The 24209-nt window shown below is 49.5% G+C and overlaps 1 protein-coding gene across 4 annotated transcripts in view; it reads right to left on the bottom strand.

The window, feature by feature from the left end:
* COL18A1 (collagen type XVIII alpha 1 chain) overlaps window positions 1-24209 on the bottom strand; it is a 333914-nt gene that overhangs the window by 12211 nt on the left and 297494 nt on the right. For all 4 annotated transcript variants that reach the window (XM_063933311.1, XM_063933309.1, XM_063933308.1 and 1 more), the window contains 5 exons: window positions 12513-12605; window positions 11963-12116; window positions 11765-11838; window positions 10474-10602; window positions 7714-7749 (listed from right to left, as the gene is read on the bottom strand). In XM_063933311.1, coding sequence (XP_063789381.1) covers window positions 7714-7749; window positions 10474-10602; window positions 11765-11838; window positions 11963-12116; window positions 12513-12605 — 486 coding nt within the window. The remainder of the gene's footprint in view (window positions 1-7713; window positions 7750-10473; window positions 10603-11764; window positions 11839-11962; window positions 12117-12512; window positions 12606-24209) is intronic.

The following is a 24209-nucleotide window of genomic DNA, read 5'->3' on the forward strand; positions in this document are numbered from 1 at the left end:
GCTTCTTTCCTCTGCCCCCGCCTCTGACAAGAAAGTACGCACCTCAGACTTTCTTGTTTCATTATTGGAAAGGCTGCATTTGATAATGTCGTGCTTTCCTAGGCTGTGCAGGAATATAAGGCAAAATAATAAGAATTTACTTACCGATAATTCTATTTCTCGTAGTCCGTAGTGGATGCTGGGGACTCCGTAAGGACCATGGGGAATAGCGGCTCCGCAGGAGACAGGGCACAAAAGTAAAAGCTTTAGGATCAGGTGGTGTGCACTGGCTCCTCCCCCTATGACCCTCCTCCAAGCCTCAGTTAGGATACTGTGCCCGGACGAGCGTACACAATAAGGAAGGATTTTGAATCCCGGGTAAGACTCATACCAGCCACACCAATCACACCGTACAACCTGTGATCTGAACCCAGTTAACAGTATGATAACAGCGGAGCCTCTGAAAAGATGGCTCACAACAATAATAACCCAATTTTTGTAACTATGTACAAGTATTGCAGACAATCCGCACTTGGGATGGGCGCCCAGCATCCACTACGGACTACGAGAAATAGAATTATCGGTAAGTAAATTCTTATTTTCTCTGACGTCCTAAGTGGATGCTGGGGACTCCGTAAGGACCATGGGGATTATACCAAAGCTCCCAAACGGGCGGGAGAGTGCGGATGACTCTGCAGCACCTAATGAGAGAACTCCAGGTCCTCCTCAGCCAGGGTATCAAATTTGTAGAATTTTGCAAACGTGTTTGCCCCTGACCAAGTAGCAGCTCGGCAAAGTTGTAAAGCCGAGACCCCTCGGGCAGCCGCCCAAGATGAGCCCACCTTCCTTGTGGAATGGGCATTAACATATTTTGGCTGTGGCAGGCCTGCCACAGAATGTGCAAGCTGAATTGTACTACACATCCAACTAGCAATCGTCTGCTTAGAAGCAAGAGCACCCAGTTTGTTGGGTGCATACAGGATAACAGCAAGTCAGTTTTCCTGACTCCAGCCGTCCTGGAAACCTATATTTTCAGGGCCCTGACAACATCTAGCAACTTGGAGTCCTCCAAGTCCCTAGTAGCCGCAGGTACCACAATAAGCTGGTTCAGTTGAAACGCTGACACCACCTTAGGGAGAAACTGGGGACGAGTCCGCAGCTCTGCCCTGTCCGAATGGACAATCAGATATGGGCTTTTGTGAGACAAAGCCGCCAATTCTGACACTCGCCTGGCCGAGGCCAGGGCCAACAGCATGGTCACTTTCCATGTGAGATATTTCAAATCCACAGATTTGAGCGGTTTAAACCAATGTGATTTGAGGAATCCCAGAACTACGTTGAGATCCCACAGTGCCACTGGAGGCACAAAAAGGGGTTGTATATGCAGTACTCCCTTGACAAATTTCTGGACTTCAGGAACTGAAGCCAATTCTTTCTGGAAGAAAATCGACAGGGCCGAAATTTGAACCTTAATGGACCCCAATTTGAGGCCCATAGACACTCCTGTTTGTAGCAAATGCAGGAATCGACCGAGTTGAAATTCCTCCGTGGGGGCCTTCCTGGCCTCACACCATGCAACATATTTTCGCCAAATGCGGTGATAATGTTGTGCGGTCACCTCCTTCCTGGCTCTGACCAGGGTAGGGATGACCTCTTCCGGAATGCCTTTTTCCCTTAGGATCCGGCGTTCATCTTAGTATCTCTTGAAGTTCCGGGTACCAAGTCCTTCTTGGCCAATCCGGAGCCACGAGTATAGTTCTTACTCCTCTCCGTCTTATAATTCTCAGTACCTTGGGTATGAGAGGCAGAGGAGGGAACACATACACCGACTGGTACACCCACGGTGTTACCAGAGCGTCCCAGCTATTGCCTGAGGGTCTCTTGACCTGGCGCAATACCTGTCCAGTTTTTTGTTCAGACGGGACGCCATCATGTCCACCTTTGGTCTTTCCCAACGGTTCACAATCATGTGGAAGACTTCCAGATGAAGTCCCCACTCTCCCGGGTGGAGGTCGTGCCTGCTGAGGAAGTCTGCTTCCCAGTTGTCCACTCCCGGAATGAACACCGCTGACAGTGTTATCACATGATTTTTCGCCCCGCGAAGAATCCTTGCTGCCATTTCCCTCCTGCTTCTTGTGCCGCCCTGTCTGTTTACGTGGGCGACTGCCGTGATGTTGTCCGACTGGATCAGCACCGGTTGACTTTGAAGCAGAGGTCTTCCTAGGCTCAGAGCATTGTAAATTGCCCTTAGCTCCAGTATATTTATGTGGAGAGAAGTCTCCAGACTTGACCACACTCCTTGGAAATTTCTTCCCTGTGTGACTGCTCCCCAGCCTCTCAGGCTGGCATCCGTGGTCACCAGGACCCAGTCCTGAATGCCGAATCTGCTGCCCTCTAGTAGATGAGCACTCTGCAGCCACCACAGAAGAGACACCCTTGTCCTTGGAGACAGGATTATCCGCTGATGCATCTGAAGATGCGATCCGGACCAATCGTCCAGCAGATCCCACTGAAAAATTCTTGCGTGAAATCAGCCGAATGGAATCGCTTCGTAAGAAGCCACCATTTTTCCCAGGACTCTTGTGCATTGATGCACTGACACTTGGCCTGGTTTTAGGAGGTTTCTGACTAGCTCGGATAACTCCCTGGCTTTCTCCTCCGGGAGAAACACCTTTTTCTGGACTGTGTCCAGAATCATCCCTAGGAACAGCAGACGTGTCGTCGGAATCAGCTGCGATTTTGGAATATTTAGAATCCACCCGTGCTGTCGTAGAACTACTTGAGATAGTGCTACTCCGACCTCCAACTGTTCTCTGGACCTTGCCCTTATCAGGAGATCGTCCAAGTAAGGGATAATTAAGACGCCTTTTCTTTGAAGAAGAATCATCATTTCGGCCATTACCTTGGTAAAGACCCGGGGTGCCGTGGACAATCCAAACGGCAGCGTCTGAAACTGATAGTGACAGTTCTGTACCACGAACCTGAGGTACCCTTGGTGAGAAGGGCAAATTAGGACATGGAGGTAATCATCCTTGATGTCCAGGGACACCATATAGTCCCCTTCTTCCTGGTTCGCTATCACTGCTCTGAGTGACTCCATCTTGATTTGAACCTTTGTATGTAAGTGTTCAAAGATTTCAGATTTAGAATAGGTCTCACCGAGCCGTCTGGCTTCAGTACCACAATTAGTGTGGAATAATACCCCTTTCCTTGTTGTAGGAGGGGTACTTTGATTATCACCTGCTGGGAATACAGCTTGTGAATTGTTTCCAATACTGCCTCCCTGTCGGAGGGAGACGTTGGTAAAGCAGACTACAGGAACCTGCGAGGGGGAGACGTCTCGAATTTCCAATCTGTACCCCTGGGATACTACTTGTAGGATCCAGGGGTCCACTTGCGAGTGAGCCCACTGCGTGCTGAAACTCTTGAGACGACCCCCCTTGTACGGCCCCAGCGTCATGCTGAGGACTTGGCAGAAGCGGTGGAGGGCTTCTGTTCCTGGGAAGGGGCTGCCTGCTGCAGTCTTCTTCCCTTTCCTCTACCCCTGGGCAGATATGACTGGCCTTTTGCCCGCTTGCCCTTATGGGGACGAAAGGACTGAGGCTGAAAAGACGGTGTCTTTTTCTGCTGAGATGTGACTTGGGGTAAAAAAGGTGGATTTTCCAGCTGTTGCCGTGGCCACCAGGTCCGATGGACCGACCCCAAATAACTCCTCCCCTTTATACGGCAATACTTCCATGTGCCGTTTGGAATCTGCATCACCTGACCACTGTCGTGTCCATAAACATCTTCTGGCAGACATGGACATCGCACTTACTCTTGATGCCAGAGTGCAAATATCCCTCTGTGCATCTCGCACATATAGAAATGCATCCTTTAAATGCTCTATAGTCAATAAAATACTGTCCCTGTCAAGGGTATCAATATTTTCAGTCAGGGAATCCGACCAAGCCACCCCAGCGCTGCACATCCAGGCTGAGGCGATCGCTGGTCGCAGTATAACACCAGTATGTGTGTATATACTTTTTAGGATATTTTCCAGCCTCCTATCAGCTGGCTCCTTGAGGGCGGCCGTATCTGGAGACGGTAACGCCACTTGTTTTTATAAGCGTGTGAGCGCCTTATCCACCCTAGGGGGTGTTTCCCAACGCGCCCTAACTTCTGGCGGGAAAGGGTATAACGCCAATAATTTTCTATCGGGGGAAACCCACGCATCATCACACACTTCATTTAATTTATCTGATTCAGGAAAAACTACAGGTAGTTTTTTCACACCCCACATAATACCCTTTTTTGTGGTACTTGTAGTATCAGAAATATGTAACACCTCCTTCATTGCCCTTAACATGTAACGTGTGGCCCTAATGGAAAATACGTTTGTTTCTTCACCGTCGACACTGGAGTCAGTGTCCGTGTCTGTGTCGACCGACTGAGGTAATGAGCGTTTTACAGCCCCTGACGGTGTTTGAGACGCCTGGACAGGTACTAATTGGTTTGCCGGCCGTCTCATGTCGTCAACCGACCTTGCAGCGTGTTGACATTATCACGTAATTCCCTAAATAAGCCATCCATTCCGGTGTCGACTCCCTAGAGAGTGACATCACCATTACAGGCAATTGCTCCGCCTCCTCACCAACATCGTCCTCATACATGTCGACACACACGTACCGACACACAGCACACACACAGGGAATGCTCTGATAGAGGACAGGACCCCACTAGCCCTTTGGGGAGACAGAGGGAGAGTTTGCCAGCACACACCAAAACGCTATAATTATACAGGGACAACCTTATATAAGTGTTTTCCCTTATAGCATCTTAATATATAATAATATCGCCACATAAAATGCCCCCCCTCTCTGTTTTAACCCTGTTTCTGTAGTGCAGTGCAGGGGAGAGCCTGGGAGCCTTCCTAGCAGCGGAGCTGTGTAGGAAAATGGCGCTGTGTGCTGAGGAGAATAGGCCCCGCCCCCTTTTCGGCGGGCTTCTTCTCCCGTTTTTCTGACAATCTGGCAGGGGTTAAATACATCCATATAGCCCCAGAGGCTATATGTGATGTATTTTTAGCCAGCATAGGTACTTTCATTGCTGCTCAGGGCGCCCCCCCCAGCGCCCTGCACCCTCAGTGACCGTTGGTGTGAAGTGTGCTGAGAGCAATGGCGCACAGCTGCAGTGCTGTGCGCTACCTCATGAAGACTGAGAAGTCTTCAGCCGCCGGTTTCTGGACCTCTTCTCTCTTCGGCATCTGCAAGGGGGTCGGCGGCGCGGCTCCGGTGACCCATCCAGGCTGTACCTGTGATCGTCCCTCTGGAGCTAGTGTCCAGTAGCCTAAGAAGCCAATCCATCCTGCACGCAGGTGAGTTCACTTCTTCTCCCCTAAGTCCCTCGTTGCAGTGAGCCTGTTGCCAGCAGGACTCACTGAAAATAAAAAACCTAACAAAACTTTTACTCTAAGCAGCTCTTTAGGAGAGCCACCTAGATTGCACCCTTCTCGGCCGGGCACAAAAACCTAACTGAGGCTTGGAGGGTCATAGGGGGAGGAGCCAGTGCACACCACCTGATCCTAAAGCTTTTACTTTTGTGCCCTGTCTCCTGCGGAGCCGCTATTCCCCATGGTCCTTACGGAGTCCCCAGCATCCACTTAGGACGTCAGAGAAATCAGAATTACCAGCTATAGCTGTGGAGACCAGGCCCGAGAACCCTTCTCCACACAATCCTCAGCCTTCCATATGCCTCTTAAGTCGGCATCACCTGTCCATTGCATATTACTACAGGACACGTCAAGCAGAAATCGACATAGCTTTGACTCGAGGACCCAGTATACTCATGTCTCTTTGGGCATGCTTTAGAATTATATATCTATCACTTAAGACAGCATCTTTAATATATCTATATATATCTCTATACATATATATATATATATATATATAAATATCTATATGCATACTAGGGTCTCAATTTCTGCTGATAAGGTACCTGTCCACGCTGCCACAGCGCTATAAACCCATGCCGACACAATCGCCGGTCTGAGTAGTGTACTAGAACGTGCACGCTATCTGCAGGATCCCTGAGAATAGCTAGTGCTACCGTCTGTGCAAACAGGACACCCTAGGGGAAGATTCTCAACACATCCTGGCCCTAGTGGGGAAAGGATACAGCTTGAGAATTTTTTTGTGGGAAGCTGCAGTCTCTTGTCTGGAGATTCCCGCTCTTTTTCCTCATGAGAGGAGGGAAGTTTACCTCAGCTTTCTTCCCCTTAACATGTGTACCCTTGTGTCAGGGACAGATGAGTCATCAGTGATATGCAAATCATCTTTTATTACAATAATCATATATTGAATAGCTTTTCAACCATCTTGGCTGTAACTTTGCATTATCGTAGTCGACACTGGAGTTAAACTCTGTGTCGATACCAGTGTTTATTATTTTGGATAGTGAGCATTGTGAGACTCTGAAGGTCTCTGTGCCATAGGGACAGACATGGGTAGATTTCCTGTCTGTTCCCTAACCTTTTTTGCAATAAATTCATCTTAGCACTTACACATATCCAAACAGGTGTCAGCGTTGTCGACTGAGACACCCTCTCACACACATATACACTCTATCACCTCCTTAGGGGAGCCTTTTACCTCAGACATGTCGACACACGCGTACCGACACACCACCCACACAGGGGATGCTCTATTTGAAGACAGTTCCCCCACAAGGCCCTTTGGAGAGACAGAGTATGCCAGCACACACCCCAGCGCTATATAACCCAGGGATTACACTACAACTCAGTGTTTACTCCGTAGCTGCTGTACATACAAATTTTGCGCCTAAATTTATGTGCCCCCCTCTTTTCACCCTTTGTGTACCAGGATACTGCAGGGGAGAGCCTGGGGAGCTTCCTTCCAGCGGAGCTGTGAAGGGAAAATGGCGCTGGTGTGCTGAGGAAGAAGGCCCCGCCCCCTCAGTAGCGGGCTTCTGTCCCGCTTTCTGTGTAAAAATAATGGCGGTGTTTTTTACATATATATACAGTGCCAGACTGTATATATGTATTTTTATTGCCAAGGTACTTCAATTGCTGTCCAGGGCGCCCCCCCCCCCCCCCAGCACCCTGCACCCTACAGTGACCGGAGTGTGTAAGTGTGCTGGGAGCAATGGCGCACAGCTGCGGTGCTGTGTGCTACCTTAAATGAAGACAGGAGTCTTCTGCCGCCGATTTCGTCGTCTTCACTCTTCTGTTCTTCTGGCTCTGCAAGGGGGGACGGCGGCGCGGCTCCGGGAACGGACGATCGAGGTCAGGTCCTGTGTTCGAAACCTCTGGAGCTAATGGTGTCCAGTAGCCTAAGAAGCACAAGCTAGCTGCAACCAGGTAGGTTTGCTTCTCTCTCCTCAGTCCCACGTAGCAGTGAGTCTGTTGCCAGCAGAAGCTCACTGAAAATAAAAAAACTAATAAATACTTTCTTTTCTAGCAAGCTCAGGAGAGCCCACTAGGAGCACCCAGCTCTGGCCGGGCACAGATTCTAACTGAGGTCTGGAGGAGGGGCATAGAGGGAGGAGCCAGTGCACACCAGATAGTACCTAATCTTTCTTTTAGAGTGCCCAGTCTCCTGCGGAGCCCGTCTATTCCCCATGGTCCTTACGGAGTTCCCAGCATCCACTAAGACGTCAGAGAAAAACTAATAAACAACACACAATTGTTTTACTTTTTTTTTTAATTGGCGCCCATAAAGAAAACACTGCGCTTACCTGGCCAGCGCCATTCAGTGTTGCGTAATCTCCGAGCTGCAAAACATAAAAGCACACACTCAAAGTACGATCAACTTGATATCCACCTCTACCATTATTAGACATTACCCCAATCTACCTTCTTTTGTATGCAATTATCATAACATTTTAAAATTACTTGTATAGTTTTTCACCAAGTCCTCATTTCTCCAGTGCCGCAAATGAGTTATTATAATAAAAGATTTTTAATTAGCACTTTGTACGGAAGACTAAATGTCTTTTCTAAAACTGCTTTTGGAGCAGAGGTTAGGCTATACTTTCAAGATACCGACTCCCGCAATCCCGACACCCGTCAGAACACCCACGCCGAAATCCATACAGACGGAATCCAGAAAGTAAGTATAAACAGGATGGTTAGGGTTTGTTCTGCTCCAGGGCGGTAATGTTTAGGCGCCACCCGGGGGGCGGGAAGGGTTAGGGCTAGACTGGGGAAGTGGTTGGTGGGGTGTAGATTAGGGTTAGGCTGCAGGAGGGGGGGGGGGGGGGGGGGTAGGCTGTGAGAAGGCAGGGGTAGGTTTAGCCACTAATGGGGAGGTTAGGCACTAAGGGGGAAGGTTAGGGTTTGGGACTAAGGGGGGAAGTTAGGGTTAGGCTACGGTGAGGGATGGGTGGGGGGAGTTTAAATACGTACATCGCCCCTGATGGGATCTTTACCATCGGTATGCCGACGTCGGTATTGTGACCGCCGGCATCCCATCCGCAGGGATCGCATACTGATCCCGAGGTTAGCATAACTGCTGCACAACACTAAGACACAACACTTCATTCTAAGCAAGGCACTCCCTGCCTTGAGTTTGTATGTTCTCCCATGTTTGTGTGCTCAGTTTTCCATCCACAGCCCAAAATTGTTATAATAAATAATAAACACAAAAACTATGGAATATAAATTGTATGGATCTTGAATAAAATATAAAATAACAAATATAAAAGAAGGACATTATCTGCAGAGACTAGGATAATATGGCAATACGTATATAAAGTGTAACTTTCATTCAGGTGGAAAACCATTTTATTTATTTTATGCATATATATCACCATAATTTTGTGTATTCTGTGTCCACAGATAGAATTATATATTGTACCGTTTGACCTGTGAATTTATTACAGCTGTATGTGTATTTTTTAACATTTATATTAATTACATATTTTTTTTATTTATTATAACAATAAAAATGTTATTGACATTTACAATTAACATAGGGGGTAATTCAGACCTGATCGCTCGCTAGCGTTTTTTGCAGCGCTGCGATCAGGTCAGAACTGCGCATGCGTATGCACCGAATGCGCAGGCCTGTCTCACAGGTACAAAAGCAGATCGTCGCACAGCGATGGGTTTGTGCAAATAATCCGATCTCAAGGAGATTGACAGGAAGAGGCCGTTTGTGGGCGTCAACTGACCATTTTCTGGGAGTGGTTGGAAAAACGCAGGCGTGTCCATGCATTTGCAGGGAGGGTTATTGACGTCAATTCCGGTCCCGGACAGGCTGAAGTGTTTGCAGCGGCTGAGTAAGTCCTGAATTACTCAGAGACTGCACAAGATCTGTTTGTACAGCTCTGCTACACACGCGTTCGCACAATTGCACAGCTAAAATACACTCCCCCTGTAGGCAGCGACTATCTGATCGCAGCAGTACAATAAACCCCTAGCGAGCGATCAGGTCTGAATTAGGCCCTTACTCACTAGCAGCGCTCTACCCTTTATTGTACTTGTATGATTGCAAGCCTTATAGTTTAGTGCAACAGCTTAGGGGGTAATTCAAACCTGATCGCTGGGCAGCGATTTTTGCAGCCCTGCAATCAGATAGTCGCCGCCTACAGGGGGAGTGTATTTTTGCTGTGCAAGTGTGCGATCGCATGTGTAGCAGAGCGGTACAAACTGATCTTGTGCAGTCTCTGCGCAGCCCAGGACTTACTCAGCCGCTGCAATCACATCAGCCTGTCCGGGACCGGAATTGACGTCAGACACCATCCCTTCAAACGCATGGACACGCCTGCGTTTTCCAAACACTCCCTGAAAACGGTCGGTTGCCACCTACAAACGCCCTCTTCCTGTCAATCTCATTACGAACGCCCGTGCGAATGGATCCTTTGCACAAACCTGTCACTGACTGGTGATTCGCTTTGCAGCTGTCTGTCGCACCTGCGCATTGCGGTGCATGCGTAGTTTAGATCTGATCGCTGCTGTGCAAAACTGCACAGCAGCGATCAGGTCTGAATTACCCCCTTAATGTGGTCTTTATAGTAAGTGGCATTCTTGATTTTATAGCGCCTGATTGCCTTTTTGGTGGTTTGGGGCCTTATTCAGGTTTGTTAGCAAACCAAAAAGTTAGCAATTGGGCATAACTATGCTGCACTGCAGGTGGGGCAGATGTAACATGTGCAGAGAGAGTTAGATTTGGGTGGGGTGTGTTCAAACTGAAATCTAAATTGCAGTGTAAACATAAAGCAGCCAGTAATTACCCTGCACAGAAACAATGTAACCCACCCAAATCTAACTCTCTCTGCACATATTACATCTGCCCCACTTGCAGTGCAGCATGGTGTTGCCCATTTAGTGTGATTTTTTGGTTTACTAACAAACCTGTTAACCCCCATTGTTGTTTACCTGACATTGTGGTTTTCCTGTAAGTTACCTGGCGGTGGTTGCATGTTACACTTATGTAAAATATTCTCGCTATTTTTCAGAAATGTGCTCATGGCTCTCAGAAGTTGATAACTCACAATAATTTTCCGGAATCCGTCTCTCACTCGTACATATAGTTCTGCCTGTTCCAGCACCAGCACGATGGTCCCTTCCCGCATAGTGTGACCCAAGCTGAGCATGGTCTGATACGTCTGCAGCACTGTAGCCTAAGGAATAAAAAAAGGGAGGGGGGAGTTAGATGTTTTAAATGTGGTTTAAGGATTATTAAACCGATGACCTAATAAGGTGGTCTTTAACAATTCAGCTACACCCTCTGCACGCACCTTACTTCTTACAGGAGTCACTTTTAAGAGATACTCACATACAGGGCCAGATTAATGCTGGTGGGGGCCCTGGACAACTAAGTGGTAGGGGGCCTCTTCCAATAAAATTAACACCCTACCCCACAGTGCCCCTCTTCCTATATGCCACACATGCCCCCCCCCAATATGCCTCCCCTATATGTCACATGGTGCCCCCCTTCCAATATGTCCCACAGTGCCCCCCCTGTATGGCAGTGACATGCAGTGAGGACAACGGCCAGGGAGGCACTGCTGCTTTATCACAGAGTATGCAGGTAGCACACGTCCAGACCAGCTGCCCCCCTCTCTCCCCTGGGTCCTGGGCAGACGTGTCCTGTGCAGAGACCCCCTTCTGGGAGAGTGTGGGTGCCGGTGCTGTTGCTGGCTGGGAGGGCAGAGGAGGATAAAGGAGAGGGAAGAGCGCCAGCCGCCGCCGCCGCACACACTCCCAGCTCTCATATCCTCTGCTGCCTGGTGTGTGACTCTGCCATCCGCCGGGACCCACCACCGCTTCCCCCTGCCTCATATGGGTGATTGGAGGGTGGATCCAGCACTGGATCCACTGTCCAATCATATCTGCCTCGCTGACAGGAGCGTGCTGTGATGTAGGCTGAAAGCCCGTCCCTGTTAGTGAAGCCACTTACATAGGTGCCGCTTTCTCAACTTTTTTTTAATGGGCTTTTACAGCCCACTGCTTGGCCCCCGGCCCCCGCTTTATCCCCGTTCCCGTTGTCAATGGGAGGCACTGCTATCGGTGCCTCCCAAACTTATTTAATGTAACAAAATTATTAGATTAATATAAAGAAGGGCAACGTCTCCACTTCTAAAAACCCGCACCTTAGTAATTTATGCCCCTAAAAATCGACACTACCATACAATATATTCCAAACATTAAACAAACTGTTAACGTGTGCCAATAGGTGACCTATGGCTCACTACTACAAGTAACAGCATGCCCTGTGACTCAATAACAGCCCACAATGGCTTCCTATACGGCACATGCTATGAATTCATGTCTCTGTCTTACCGTAGAAGATCCTGCAGCCCCTCCTGGGATTCCCGGTGGTCCTGGAGGTCCCGGTGGTCCTGGAATGCTCACAGCTATGAAATACAAATGATTGATTCAATTAACTGTTATTATTCTTGTTCCAATCACTCGGCAATGTCATAGTAACATTAATGCATTGCCATGTTGTTCATCAGTTACCTAGTAGAGTCTACTAACCTGGTCTATTAGGTCCGGGATACGATTGAGGCCCGGGAGGTCCTGGAGGACCAGGAGGGCCTGGTTGACCCTGTCTTCCTTCATATCCAACGCCGGGAGCACCTGGTGGTCCGCGTGGGCCTGGTGGACCTGTGACGCTCTCACCTTTATTTCCCTGGGAACACATTGATGATATTACTTAAATTGGATAGGTTTTACATACATATTGGACAAATGAAAGGAGGTATTATGTGAGTCAGAGATAGGGGCATTACCCAAATAACAGAGGAAGAGCCACCAAGCCTAACCTCATGCCCCATTTTGTGCTCCCTACCCAGGCTGCACTTGCGAGTTTGGCCAAGTCAGTGTGTGACAGCCATTCCTCTTGTTAGGTGTGCACACTCTCAGCACCGGAGCTCCATCCTACCCCCCACCATGTCATCGTCACTGCCAGGAGCACAAGATAAATATAAACACTTTGACCCCCATCTCCCTTATCAGCAGTAGTTTCCAGGTTCACAGAGAAACTTGTAAATGGGTAACATTGGAACAAAACGTACAGCTCACTTACTGGCAAACCTGGATATCCGGGATTACCAGCAGGCCCTGGAATTGCTTGGCCATATCCTCCACCGCCAGATTCTCCCTTTTCTCCCTTCTCTCCCTGATAGAAGAGAATACTAGAGTCAGCAAGAACACAATCTAATGGTCGCCTTCTTTTGTAAAAAAAAATAAGAATTTACTTACCGATAATTCTATTTCTCGTAGTCCGTAGTGGATGCTGGGAACTCCGTAAGGACCATGGGGAATAGCGGCTCCGCAGGAGTCTGGGCACAAAAGTAAAGCTTTAGGACTACCTGGTGTGCACTGGCTCCTCCCCCCATGACCCTCCTCCAAGCCTCAGTTAGGATACTGTGCCCGGACGAGCGTACACAATAAGGAAGGATTTTGAATCCCGGGTAAGACTCATACCAGCCACACCAATCACACCGTACAACTTGTGATCTAAACCCAGTTAACAGCATGATAACAGAGGAGCCTCTGGAAAGAAGGCTCACAACAACAATAACCCGATTTAGTTAACAATAACTATGTACAAGTATTGCAGACAATCCGCACTTGGGACGGGCGCCCAGCATCCACTACGGACTACGAGAAATAGAATTATCGGTAAGTAAATTCTTATTTTCTCTGACGTCCTAGTGGATGCTGGGAACTCCGTAAGGACCATGGGGATTATACCAAAGCTCCCAAACGGGCGGGAGAGTGCGGATGACTCTGCAGCACCGAATGCGAGAACTCCAGGTCCTCCTCAGCCAGGGTATCAAATTTGTAGAATTTAGCAAACGTGTTTGCCCCTGACCAAGTAGCTGCTCGGCAAAGTTGTAAAGCCGAGACCCCTCGGGCAGCCGCCCAAGATGAGCCCACCTTCCTTGTGGAATGGGCTTTTACAGATTTTGGCTGTGGCAGGCCTGCCACAGAATGTGCAAGCTGAATTGTACTACAAATCCAACGAGCAATCGTCTGCTTAGAAGCAGGAGCACCCAGCTTGTTGGGTGCATACAGGATAAACAGCGAGTCAGATTTTCTGACTCCAGCCGTCCTGGAAACATATATTTTCAGGGCCCTGACAACGTCCAGCAACTTGGAGTCCTCCAAGTCCCTAGTAGCCGCAGGCACCACAATAGGCTGGTTCAGGTGAAACGCTGACACCACCTTAGGGAGAAACTGAGGACGAGTCCTCAATTCCGCCCTGTCCGAATGGAAAAACAGATAAGGGCTTTTACAGGATAAAGCCGCCAATTCTGACACGCGCCTGGCCCAAGCCAGGGCCAACAGCATGACCACTTTCCATGTGAGATGTTTTAAATCCACAGATTTAAGTGGTTCAAACCAATGTGATTTGAGGAACCCCAAAACTACATTGAGATCCCAAAGGTGCCACTGGAGGCACAAAAGGAGGCTGTATATGCAGCACCCCCTTGACAAACGTCTGAACTTCAGGAACTGAAGCCAGTTCTTTCTGGAAGAAAATCGACAGGGCCGAAATTTGAACCTTAATGGACCCCAATTTCAGGCCCATAGACACTCCTGTTTGCAGGAAATGCAGGAATCGACCCAGTTGAAATTCCTCTGTAGGGGCCTTCCTGGCCTCGCACCACGCAACATATTTACGCCAAATGCGGTGATAATGCTTTGCGGTTACATCCTTCCTGGCTTTGATCAGGGTAGGGATGACTTTATCCGGAATGCCTTTTTCCTTCAGGATCCGGCGTTCAACCGCCATGCCGTCAAACGCAGCCGCGGTAAGTCTTGGAACAGACAGGGTCCTTGCTGGAGCAGGTCCCTTCTTAGAGGTAGAGGCCACGGGTCCTCTGTGAACATCTCTTGAAGTTCCGGGTACCAAGTCCTTCTTGGCCAATCCGGAGCCACGAGTATAGTTCTTACTCCTCTCCGTCTTATAATTCTCAGTACCTTGGGTATGAGAGGCAGAGGAGGGAACACATACACTGACTGGTACACCCACGGTGTTACCAGAGCGTCCACAGCTATTGCCTGAGGGTCCCTTGACCTGGCGCAATACCTGTCTAGTTTTTTGTTGAGGCGGGACGCCATCATGTCCACCTTTGGTTTTTCCCAACGGTTCACAATCATGTGGAAGACTTCTGGGTGAAGTCCCCACTGTTAGGTTCCTCGTGCTCAGAACAAGGGAGATGTTATGAAGCGAGTCCAGAGCACCAGGACGTAATGCTGGGAAAGGGGAATGGAAAGGGAATAGCCCCTGGCGCCCTATCTCCGTTGTCTCACCCGTGCTGTCAGTACACTCTTGCGAGACTATGGTTGCTTGAGCCCATGGCAGCCGCGTTTGAAGGGCGGATTACGTCTGCCCAACTTCGATGCCCCCTCAGGTCTTAATGAGAGACAAAGAGTGAACCGAGACAGGGTGATAACAAGGGGCCCTCTGACTAAACAACAAGGCCAGGGGCTACTAACAAACCTAAAACCAAAGTATGTGCGGCTTGCCGCCAAAGGAAAAGAACAACAAAGGAAATGCTGACCACACGCCGACACAATACTTGTGTACCGGCGGTGACAGCATAAGCAGAACCCTCTGCAAAACACCAGTGACAGAAATAAGGGAATACGGCGGCCTAAGCCGACGGACGCGGCCGTGCCGCTACTCACGGAACCGGTACGAATACTGGCAAACGGACAGGAACTCCCAATGCTGCTGACACAGACTCTCAGAACTGGAGGACAGGCAGAATCCCAAACGACAGACCGGTGGACACCAAGAAGCCAGAAACTTGCACAGGCAAAGGTACTGGACCTCAGGACAGGAACGCCTCACGGCAGGACACGGGATCAGACATAGGAATCGACACAGGGACTGACACAGGAATCGACACAGGAAGCTCAGGAACTAGCAGGAACCAAGCTCAGAACTCAAGCAGACTGAAAACCCAGGAATATCACCAGCATCTGTGAATTGCAAACAGCCAGCATATAACAGAGAGGCCTAATTAATAATCCCATGCAGCTGCCTTGTTGCATGATTCCAAACTGACCAGATGCAATTAGCAGCCAGGTGAGGCTGAACACAAGGGAACAAGCTGCAATTACACAGACTCACCAGCGGCAGCAGACAAGAGTATTCTAAAACAGAGCAACAGGAAATCCTGGCATGCAAGACAACTTTATAAACATAAAATAGGAATGAACCACTACCTGTGGTTCATAACAGTATCCCCTCCTTAAGGGTGAGCTCCGAGCACCCCATGACACCCACGGGGAACATAAACAGAAGTATAACATGAAATACAGAACAAAACTGCAAAACAGGAATGAGCCACAGCCGTGGCTCATAACATTACCCCCCCCTTGAGGAGGGGTCAAAAGACCCCAAAATTCAGACTATCCAGAACAAGGGATACAAAACACACAAAAAAAAAAAAAAAAAAAAACACCTGACACTGGTCTAACAGACAAGAAAACAAAAAACAAGTTGTAGCAACAACTTGTAACAGTGCCCTCCCCTTGATGGTGGCCACTGGACACAAGACAAGGAAAAAAAAAAAAAAATTCTTTTTATTTTTTTTTATCAAGGCAAGAGTCAAAAATTATTTCTTTTTCTTCTTCTTCTTTTTACAAAGCTCTTTAGGTCTGACCAAGGTAATTCCCCAAACATTGTCTGAACTGATGGTACCACCCAGCAAGGCTGCGTTCAAATCATAGACAGGTCTCTTACCCTTGGGAGCTGAACTTTCTGGTAAAGTACTATTATTAGAAGAAGAAGAAGTCAAAAAAGCACATCCTGCAGTCAAAACATCGGGCTGGGACTCTTGTGCAAAGTTTACAGTATTTGGTGGACTCTCAGCAGACAAGACGGGTGACTTAGAGGAACCTGAACCAATTTCTTTAGAACCATATCTTTTAACAATTGCATCACAGAATGCTAGGGGATCCTGAAGAATGGGATCTTCAGCTTTCATTAGGCTGGTTGCCCACTCAGAAGGCTCTCCTCTAAAAGAATAAATCAGATAGAGCCCAAGGTTTTCTGAAGTGATGCCCAGAAATGGTCTAGACAACATAATAGTGTAATAGTGTTTGAAAAGCGCCAGAAATTGGGCGAAGTCCCCATCAAAGGTTATGGATGTTGAGATATCAGAGTCAGGATCTGTTTCCTTCTCATCTGACTGACTGGAGTGCTTTGCTAGGACCTGGTCACTATTGACCTTACTCGAGGCTGAGACTCTCTGAACCCCACCTGGGGCTGAGACTTTCTGAACCCCACCCGGGGCAGTGACTTTCTGAACCCCACCCGGGGCAGTGGCCTCCGGGGACCCCGCTGGGGCAGTGGCCTCCGGGAACCCCGCTGGGACAGTGGCCTCCGGGAACCCCGCTGGGACAGTGGCCTCCGGGAACCCCGCTGGGACAGTGGCCTCCGGGAACCCCGCTGGGACAGTGGCCTCCGGGAACCCCGCTGGGACAGTGGCCTCCGGGAACCCCGCTGGGACAGTGGCCTCCGGGAACCCCGCTGGGACAGTGGCCTCCGAGAACCCCGCTGGGGCAGTGGCCTCCGAGAACCCCGCTGGGGCCAGCACCTCGGATTCTTTTACTGGGACCGGGCCGTTGGCCTCCCTGACTGGGATCGGGCCATCGGCCTCCCTCTCTGAGTCGATAATTATCGAAAGTTCTCCCGGGACTATGACTTCCGGGACTTTTGCTGAAGCAATAACGTTCAGATCCTCCACTAATGCTATGCTTCTTAAGTTCTTTCCTGGGGAAGCGACTTCTAGACCCTTCTTTGGGGCTGCGTCTCTCGAGACCCCACTTGGGGATATTACTTCAAAGATCCCTTCTGGGGTTTTGCTTCTCGAGTTCCCCTCAAGAACTATGGTTTTAGAGACCTTTTCTAGGGTTGCGCTTTTCAAGTCCCTACCTGGGGTAACAGCTTCTGAGACCCCTTCCGGTATGGACACCTGAACTATAATATTTGATGTCCCTCTATAAGCTAGGGCATCGGGTACCGCTCCAGCACTCTGGGCATCGGGTACCGCTCCAGCACTCTGGGCATCGGGTACCGCTCCAGCACTCTGGGCATCGGGTACCGCTCCAGCACTCTGGGCATCGGGTACCGCTCCAGCACTCTGGGCATCGGGTACCGCTCCAGCACTCTGGGCTACGGGCACCGCTCCAGCACTCTGGGCTACGGGCACCGCTCCAGGACCCTGGGCATCGGGCACCACTCCAGGACCCTGGGCATCGGGCACCACTCCAGGACCCTGGGCATCGGGCACCACTCCAGGACCCTGGGCATCGGGCACCACTCCAGGACCCTGGGCATCGGGCACCACTCCAGGACCCTGGGCATCGGGCACCACTCCAGGACCCTGGGCATCAGGCACCACTCCAGGGACTTGCAACTCCGCTTCCACAGGAACCTCAAGAGAGGAGAGAAACATTCTCTTTTGATTCCTGAATCTATAATGGGGCTCCCTTGCCCAAGGACCCCAATTATAGGACAGAGAGCTTTTTTGTGTGGGTTGTGTGACAAGTACCTCTGCCACAGTAGAGACAGGAGTAGGTCTTGTATCATGACTCAACTTGGCCAGAGGGCAAGACTCGTCACCACACTTTGGCTTGCGCAACTCACAGGTCTGCAGATAATGGCCTAAACCCCCCACAATATAGGCATAAGTTTAAGTTTCTGCGACGCAGACGCTCCTCTTCTGAGAGCCTGGGCCGCAGAAAACTTTTAAACCTTTTCTCTTCAATTAAACCAGAGGATTCTCTTGTCACCATACTGTGAGCAAGAGTCTCTTTAGAGATAGATGTACTCTCAACGACTTCTGGCAAAATGAGCAAGATTTTAGTCAGAAGGTTTTGCAGTTGCTTTAGGGATTGCTGCAAAACTTCTAGTCGCTCTGGTCTCAAAGCACTGAATACAGAGTTCAGGGCTGCGAGAGATGCCTGCAGGGCTTGCATAGTAGACATAGGAGGATTTAAAACTAGACAAGACAAGACAAGGCAAGACAAGACAAGACAAGGCAAGGCAAGGCAAGGCAAGGCAAGACTAAATTTTGCTAAACAAAACAAGCCTTTTTTTTTTTATTTTATTTTTTTTTAAACACCGGACTGGATTCTAAACACCGGACTGGATTCTAAACACTGGACTGGATTCTAGACTAGACACTGGACTGGGCCAAAAAAGAAAAAAAGTTTTATTTCTTTTTTGTGGTATGGCTGGTGATAATGTTAGGTTCCTGGTGCTCAGAACAAGGGAGATGTTATGAAGCGAGTCCAGAGCACCAGGACGTAATGCTGGGAAAGGGGAATGGAAAGGGAATAGCCCCTGGCGCCCTATCTCCGTTGTCTCACCCGTGCTGTCAGTACACTCTTGCGAGACTATGGTTGCTTGAGCCCATGGCAGCCGCGTTTGAAGGGCGGATTACGTCTGCCCAACTTCGATGCCCCCTCAGGTCTTAATGAGAGACAAAGAGTGAACCGAGACAGGGTGATAACAAGGGGCCCTCTGACTAAACAACAAGGCCAGGGGCTACTAACAAACCTAAAACCAAAGTATGTGCGGCTTGCCGCCAAAGGAAAAGAACAACAAAGGAAATGCTGACCACACGCCGACACAATACTTTTGTGTACCGGCGGTGACAGCATAAGCAGAACCCTCTGCAAAACACCAGTGACAGAAATAAGGGAATACGGCGGCCTAAGCCGACGGACGCGGCCGTGCCGCTACTCACGGAACCGGTACGAATACTGGCAAACGGACAGGAACTCCCAATGCTGCTGACACAGACTCTCAGAACTGGAGGACAGGCAGAATCCCAAACGACAGACCGGTGGACACCAAGAAGCCAGAAACTTGCACAGGCAAAGGTACTGGACCTCAGGACAGGAACGCCTCACGGCAGGACACGGGATCAGACATAGGAATCGACACAGGGACTGACACAGGAATCGACACAGGAAGCTCAGGAACTAGCAGGAACCAAGCTCAGAACTCAAGCAGACTGAAAACCCAGGAATATCACCAGCATCTGTGAATTGCAAACAGCCAGCATATAACAGAGAGGCCTAATTAATAATCCCATGCAGCTGCCTTGTTGCATGATTCCAAACTGACCAGATGCAATTAGCAGCCAGGTGAGGCTGAACACAAGGGAACAAGCTGCAATTACACAGACTCACCAGCGGCAGCAGACAAGAGTATTCTAAAACAGAGCAACAGGAAATCCTGGCATGCAAGACAACTTTATAAACATAAAATAGGAATGAACCACTACCTGTGGTTCATAACACCCACTCTCCCGGGTGGAGGTCGTGCCTGCTGAGGAAGTCTGCTTCCCAGTTGTCCACTCCCGGAATGAACACTGCTGACAGTGCTATCACATGATTTTCCGCCCAGCGAAGAATCCTTGCAGCTTCTGCCATTGCCCTCCTGCTTCTTGTGCCGCCCTGTCTGTTTACGTGGGCGACTGCCGTGATGTTGTCTGACTGGATCAGCACCGGCTGACCTTGAAGCAGCGGTCTTGCTAGGCTTAGAGCATTGTAAATGGCCCTTAGCTCCAGGATATTTATGTGAAGTGATGTCTCCAGGCTTGACCACAAGCCCTGGAAATTTCTTCCCTGTGTGACTGCTCCCCAGCCTCGCAGGCTGGCATCCGTGGTCACCAGGACCCAGTCCTGAATGCCGAATCTGCGGCCCTCTAGAAGATGAGCACTCTGCAACCACCACAGGAGAGACACCCTTGTCTTTGGTGACAGGGTTATCCGCTGATGCATCTGAAGATGCGATCCGGACCATTTGTCCAGCAGGTCCCACTGGAAAGTTCTTGCGTGGAATCTGCCGAATGGGATTGCTTCGTAGGAAGCCACCATTTTTCCCAGGACCCCTGTGCATTGATGCACTGACACTTGGCCTGGTTTTAGGAGGTTTCTGACTAGCTCGGATAACTCCCTGGCTTTCTCCTCCGGGAGAAACACCTTTTTCTGGACTGTGTCCAGGATCATCCCTAGGAATAGAAGACGTGTCGTCGGGATCAGCTGCGATTTTGGAATATTGAAAATCCAACCGTGCTGCTGCAACACTACTTGAGATAGTGCTACCCCGACTACCAACTGTTCCCTGGATCTTGCCCTTATCAGGAGATCGTCCAAGTAAGGGATAATTAAAACTCCCTTCCTTCGAAGGAGTATCATCATTTCGGCCATTACTTTGGTAAAGACCCGGGGTGCCGTGGACAATCCAAACGGCAGCGTCTGAAACTGATAGTGGCAGTTCTGTACCACAAACCTGAGATACCCTTGGTGAGAAGGGTAAATTGGGACATGGAGGTAAGCATCCTTGATGTCCAGAGACACCATTGTAAGTGTTCAATGACTTTAGATTTAAAATGGGTCTCACCGAGCCGTCCGGCTTCGGTACCACAATAGCGTGGAATATTACCCCTTTCCTTGTTGCAGGAGGGGTACCTTGATTATCACCTGCTGGGAATACAGCTTGTGAATAGCTTCTAATACCGCCTCCCTGTCGGAGGGAGTCGTCGGTAAGGCAGACTTTAGGAAATGGCGAGGGGGAGACGTCTTGAATTCCAATTTGTACCCCTGAGATCCTACCTGAAGGATCCAGGAGTCCACCTGTGAGCGAGCCCACTGTGCGCTGAAATTTTTGAGACGGGCCCCCACCGTACCCGAGTCCGCTTGTAGAGCCCCAGCGTCATGCTGAGGACTTGGCGGAAATGGGGGAGGACTTCTGTTCCTGGGAACTGGCTGTTTGTTGCAGCCTTTTTCCTCTCCCTCTGCCACGGGGCAGAATTGAGGAGCCTTTTGGCTTGCCCTTATGGGGCCGAAATGGACTGCGCCTGATATTATGGCGTCTTCCTATGCTGAGAGGCTACCTGGGGTACAAACGTGGATTTCCCAGCAGTTGCTGTGGACACTAGGTCTGATAGACCTACCCCAAATAACTCCTCCCCTTTATAAGGCAATACTTCCATATGCCTTTTAGAATCGGCATCACCTGACCACTGCCGCGTCCATAAACCTCTTCTGGCGGATATGGACAGCGCACTGACTCTTGATGCCAGTCGGCAAATATCCCTCTGTGGATCACGCATGCATCTTTTAAATGTTCTACAGTCAGTAATATACTGTCCCTATCAAGGGTATCGATATTTTCAGTCAGGGAGTCAGACCAAGCCACCCCAGCACTGCACATCCAGGCTGAGGCGATCGCTGGTCGCAGTATAATACCAGTATGTGTGTATCTACATTTTAGGATAGTCTCCTGCTTTCTGTCAGCAGGATCCTTAAGGGCGGCCGTATTAGGAGACGGCAGTGCCACCTGTTTGGACAAGCGTGTGAGCGCTTTTCTACCTTAGGGGGTGTTTCCCAACGTGCCCTATCCTCTGGCGGGAAAGGGTACGTTGCCAATAACCTTTTAGGAATTAACAGTGTTTTATCGGGAGAAACCCACGCTTCAGCACATATTCATTTAATTCCTCAGATGCAAGAAAAACTACAGGTAGTTTCTTCTCACCAAACATAATACCCTTTTTAGTGGTACTTGTACTATCAGAAATGTGTAAAACATTTTTCATTGCCTCAATCATGTAACGTGTGGCCCTACTGGAAGTTACATTCGTCTCCTCGTCGTCGACACTGGAGTCAGTATCCGTGTCGACGTCTGTATCTGCCATCTGAGGTAGCGGGCGTTTTAGAGCCCCTGATGGCCTTTGAGACGCCAGGACAGGCCCAAGCTGAGTAGCCGGCTGTCCCATGTCATCAAACTTCTTATGTAAAGAGTTAACACTTTCACGTATTCCTTCCATAAGCCCATCCACTCAGGTGTCGACCCCCTACGGGGTGACATCTCCACTACAGGCAATTGCTCCGCCTCCACATCATTTTCCTCTTCATACATGTCGACACAGCAGTACCGACACACAGCACACACACAGGGAATGCTCTGATAGAGGACAGGACCCCCCTAGCCCTTTGGGGAGACAGAGGGAGAGTATGCCAGCACACACCAGAGCGCTATATATATGTAGGGATAACACTATATAGTGTTTTTCCCCTTATAGCTGCTGTATATAGTTATACTGCGCCTAATTAGTGCCCCCCCTCTCTTTTTAACCCTTTTCTGTAGTGCAGGACTGCAGGGGAGAGTCAGGGAGACGTCCTTCCAGCGGGGCTGTGAGGGAAAATGGCGCCAGTGTGCTGAGGAGATAGGCTCCGCCCCCTTCTCGGCGGACTTTTCTCCCGCTTTTATCTGTAATCTGGCAGGGGTTAATATACATCCATATAGCCCTGGAGCTATATGTGATGTAATTTTAGCCAGCCAAGGTGTTTTTATTGCTTCTCAGGGCGCCCCCCCCCCCAGCGCCCTGCACCCTCAGTGACCGGAGTGTGAAGTGTGTATGAGGAGCAATGGCGCACAGCTGCAGTGCTGTGCGCTACCTTGGTGAAGACTGATGTCTTCTGCCGCCGATTTTCCGGACCTCTTCTTGCTTCTGGCTCTGTAAGGGGGCCGGCGGAGCGGCTCTGGGACCGGACTCCGAGGCTGGGCCTGTGTTCGGTCCCTCTGGAGCTAATGGTGTCCAGTAGCCAAGAAGCCCAAGCTGGCTGCAAGCAGGCAGGTTCGCTTCTTCTCCCCTTACTCCCTCGATGCAGTGAGCCTGTTGCCAGCAGGTCTCACTGAAAATAAAAAACCTAAACTAAACTTTTCCTAAGAAGCTCAGGAGAGCCTCCTAGATTGCACCCTGCTCGGTCGGGCACAAAAATCTAACTGAGGCTTGGAGGAGGGTCATGGGGGGAGGAGCCAGTGCACACCAGGTAGTCCTAAAGCTTTACTTTTGTGCCCAGACTCCTGCGGAGCCGCTATTCCCCATGGTCCTTACGGAGTTCCCAGCATCCACTAGGACGTCAGAGAAATAGGATTTTGGTACTTACCAGGTAAATCCTTTTCTTTGAATCCATAGGGGGCACTGGAGTACTCTTGGGATATGGACGGCTTCCGTAGGAAACAGGGCACTGAATATTTAAATTTAGAACACTCCACCCCTCCATATCCCCGAGTACCTCAGTGTTTTTTTACTGAGCCGAACAGGAACTATAGAGAGGTTGACAATGGAGTATTACATATAACATAACGGACAACAACGAAGTTGACACATAACGTTACTGACAACTAAACAGTTGACACCATAACCGATAGAACTTTATCATTTGAACCAGTCGGTGAAAATGTGTTACCATAAGATCCCCTGAGCTTACTACAAGCCAGGTAAAACTGCTCTGGGTGGGCGTCCAGTGCCCCCTATGGATTCAAAGAAAAGGATTTACCTGGTAAGTACCAAAATCCTATTTTCTTTTTCATCCACTAGGGGTCACTGGAGTACTCTTGGGACGTACCAAAGCTTCCCCCGTGGGCGGGAGAGCTGTTTGACACCTGTAACACTAGGCGGTCAAAGCTAGATGCTGATGTCGCAAAACGTATCAAACTTGTAAAAAGCGCACAAACGTGTGCACTGAAGACCATGTAGCCGCACGGCAAAGCTGCGTCGTAGAAGCTCTACGACCAGCTGCCCATGAAGTTCCCACAGAACGTGTCGGATGAGCTGTTACTGATGTATAGTCAGTTTTATCCATCTGGATAAGGTCTGCTTAGAAGCTGGCCAACCCATCGTGGCAGCGTCATAGAGAACAAACAACGTATCCGTCTTACGAACTGTAGACGTTCGGG

This window comes from Pseudophryne corroboree, chromosome 7 (genome assembly GCF_028390025.1).
Source record: "Pseudophryne corroboree isolate aPseCor3 chromosome 7, aPseCor3.hap2, whole genome shotgun sequence".
Taxonomy (NCBI): domain Eukaryota; kingdom Metazoa; phylum Chordata; class Amphibia; order Anura; family Myobatrachidae; genus Pseudophryne; species Pseudophryne corroboree.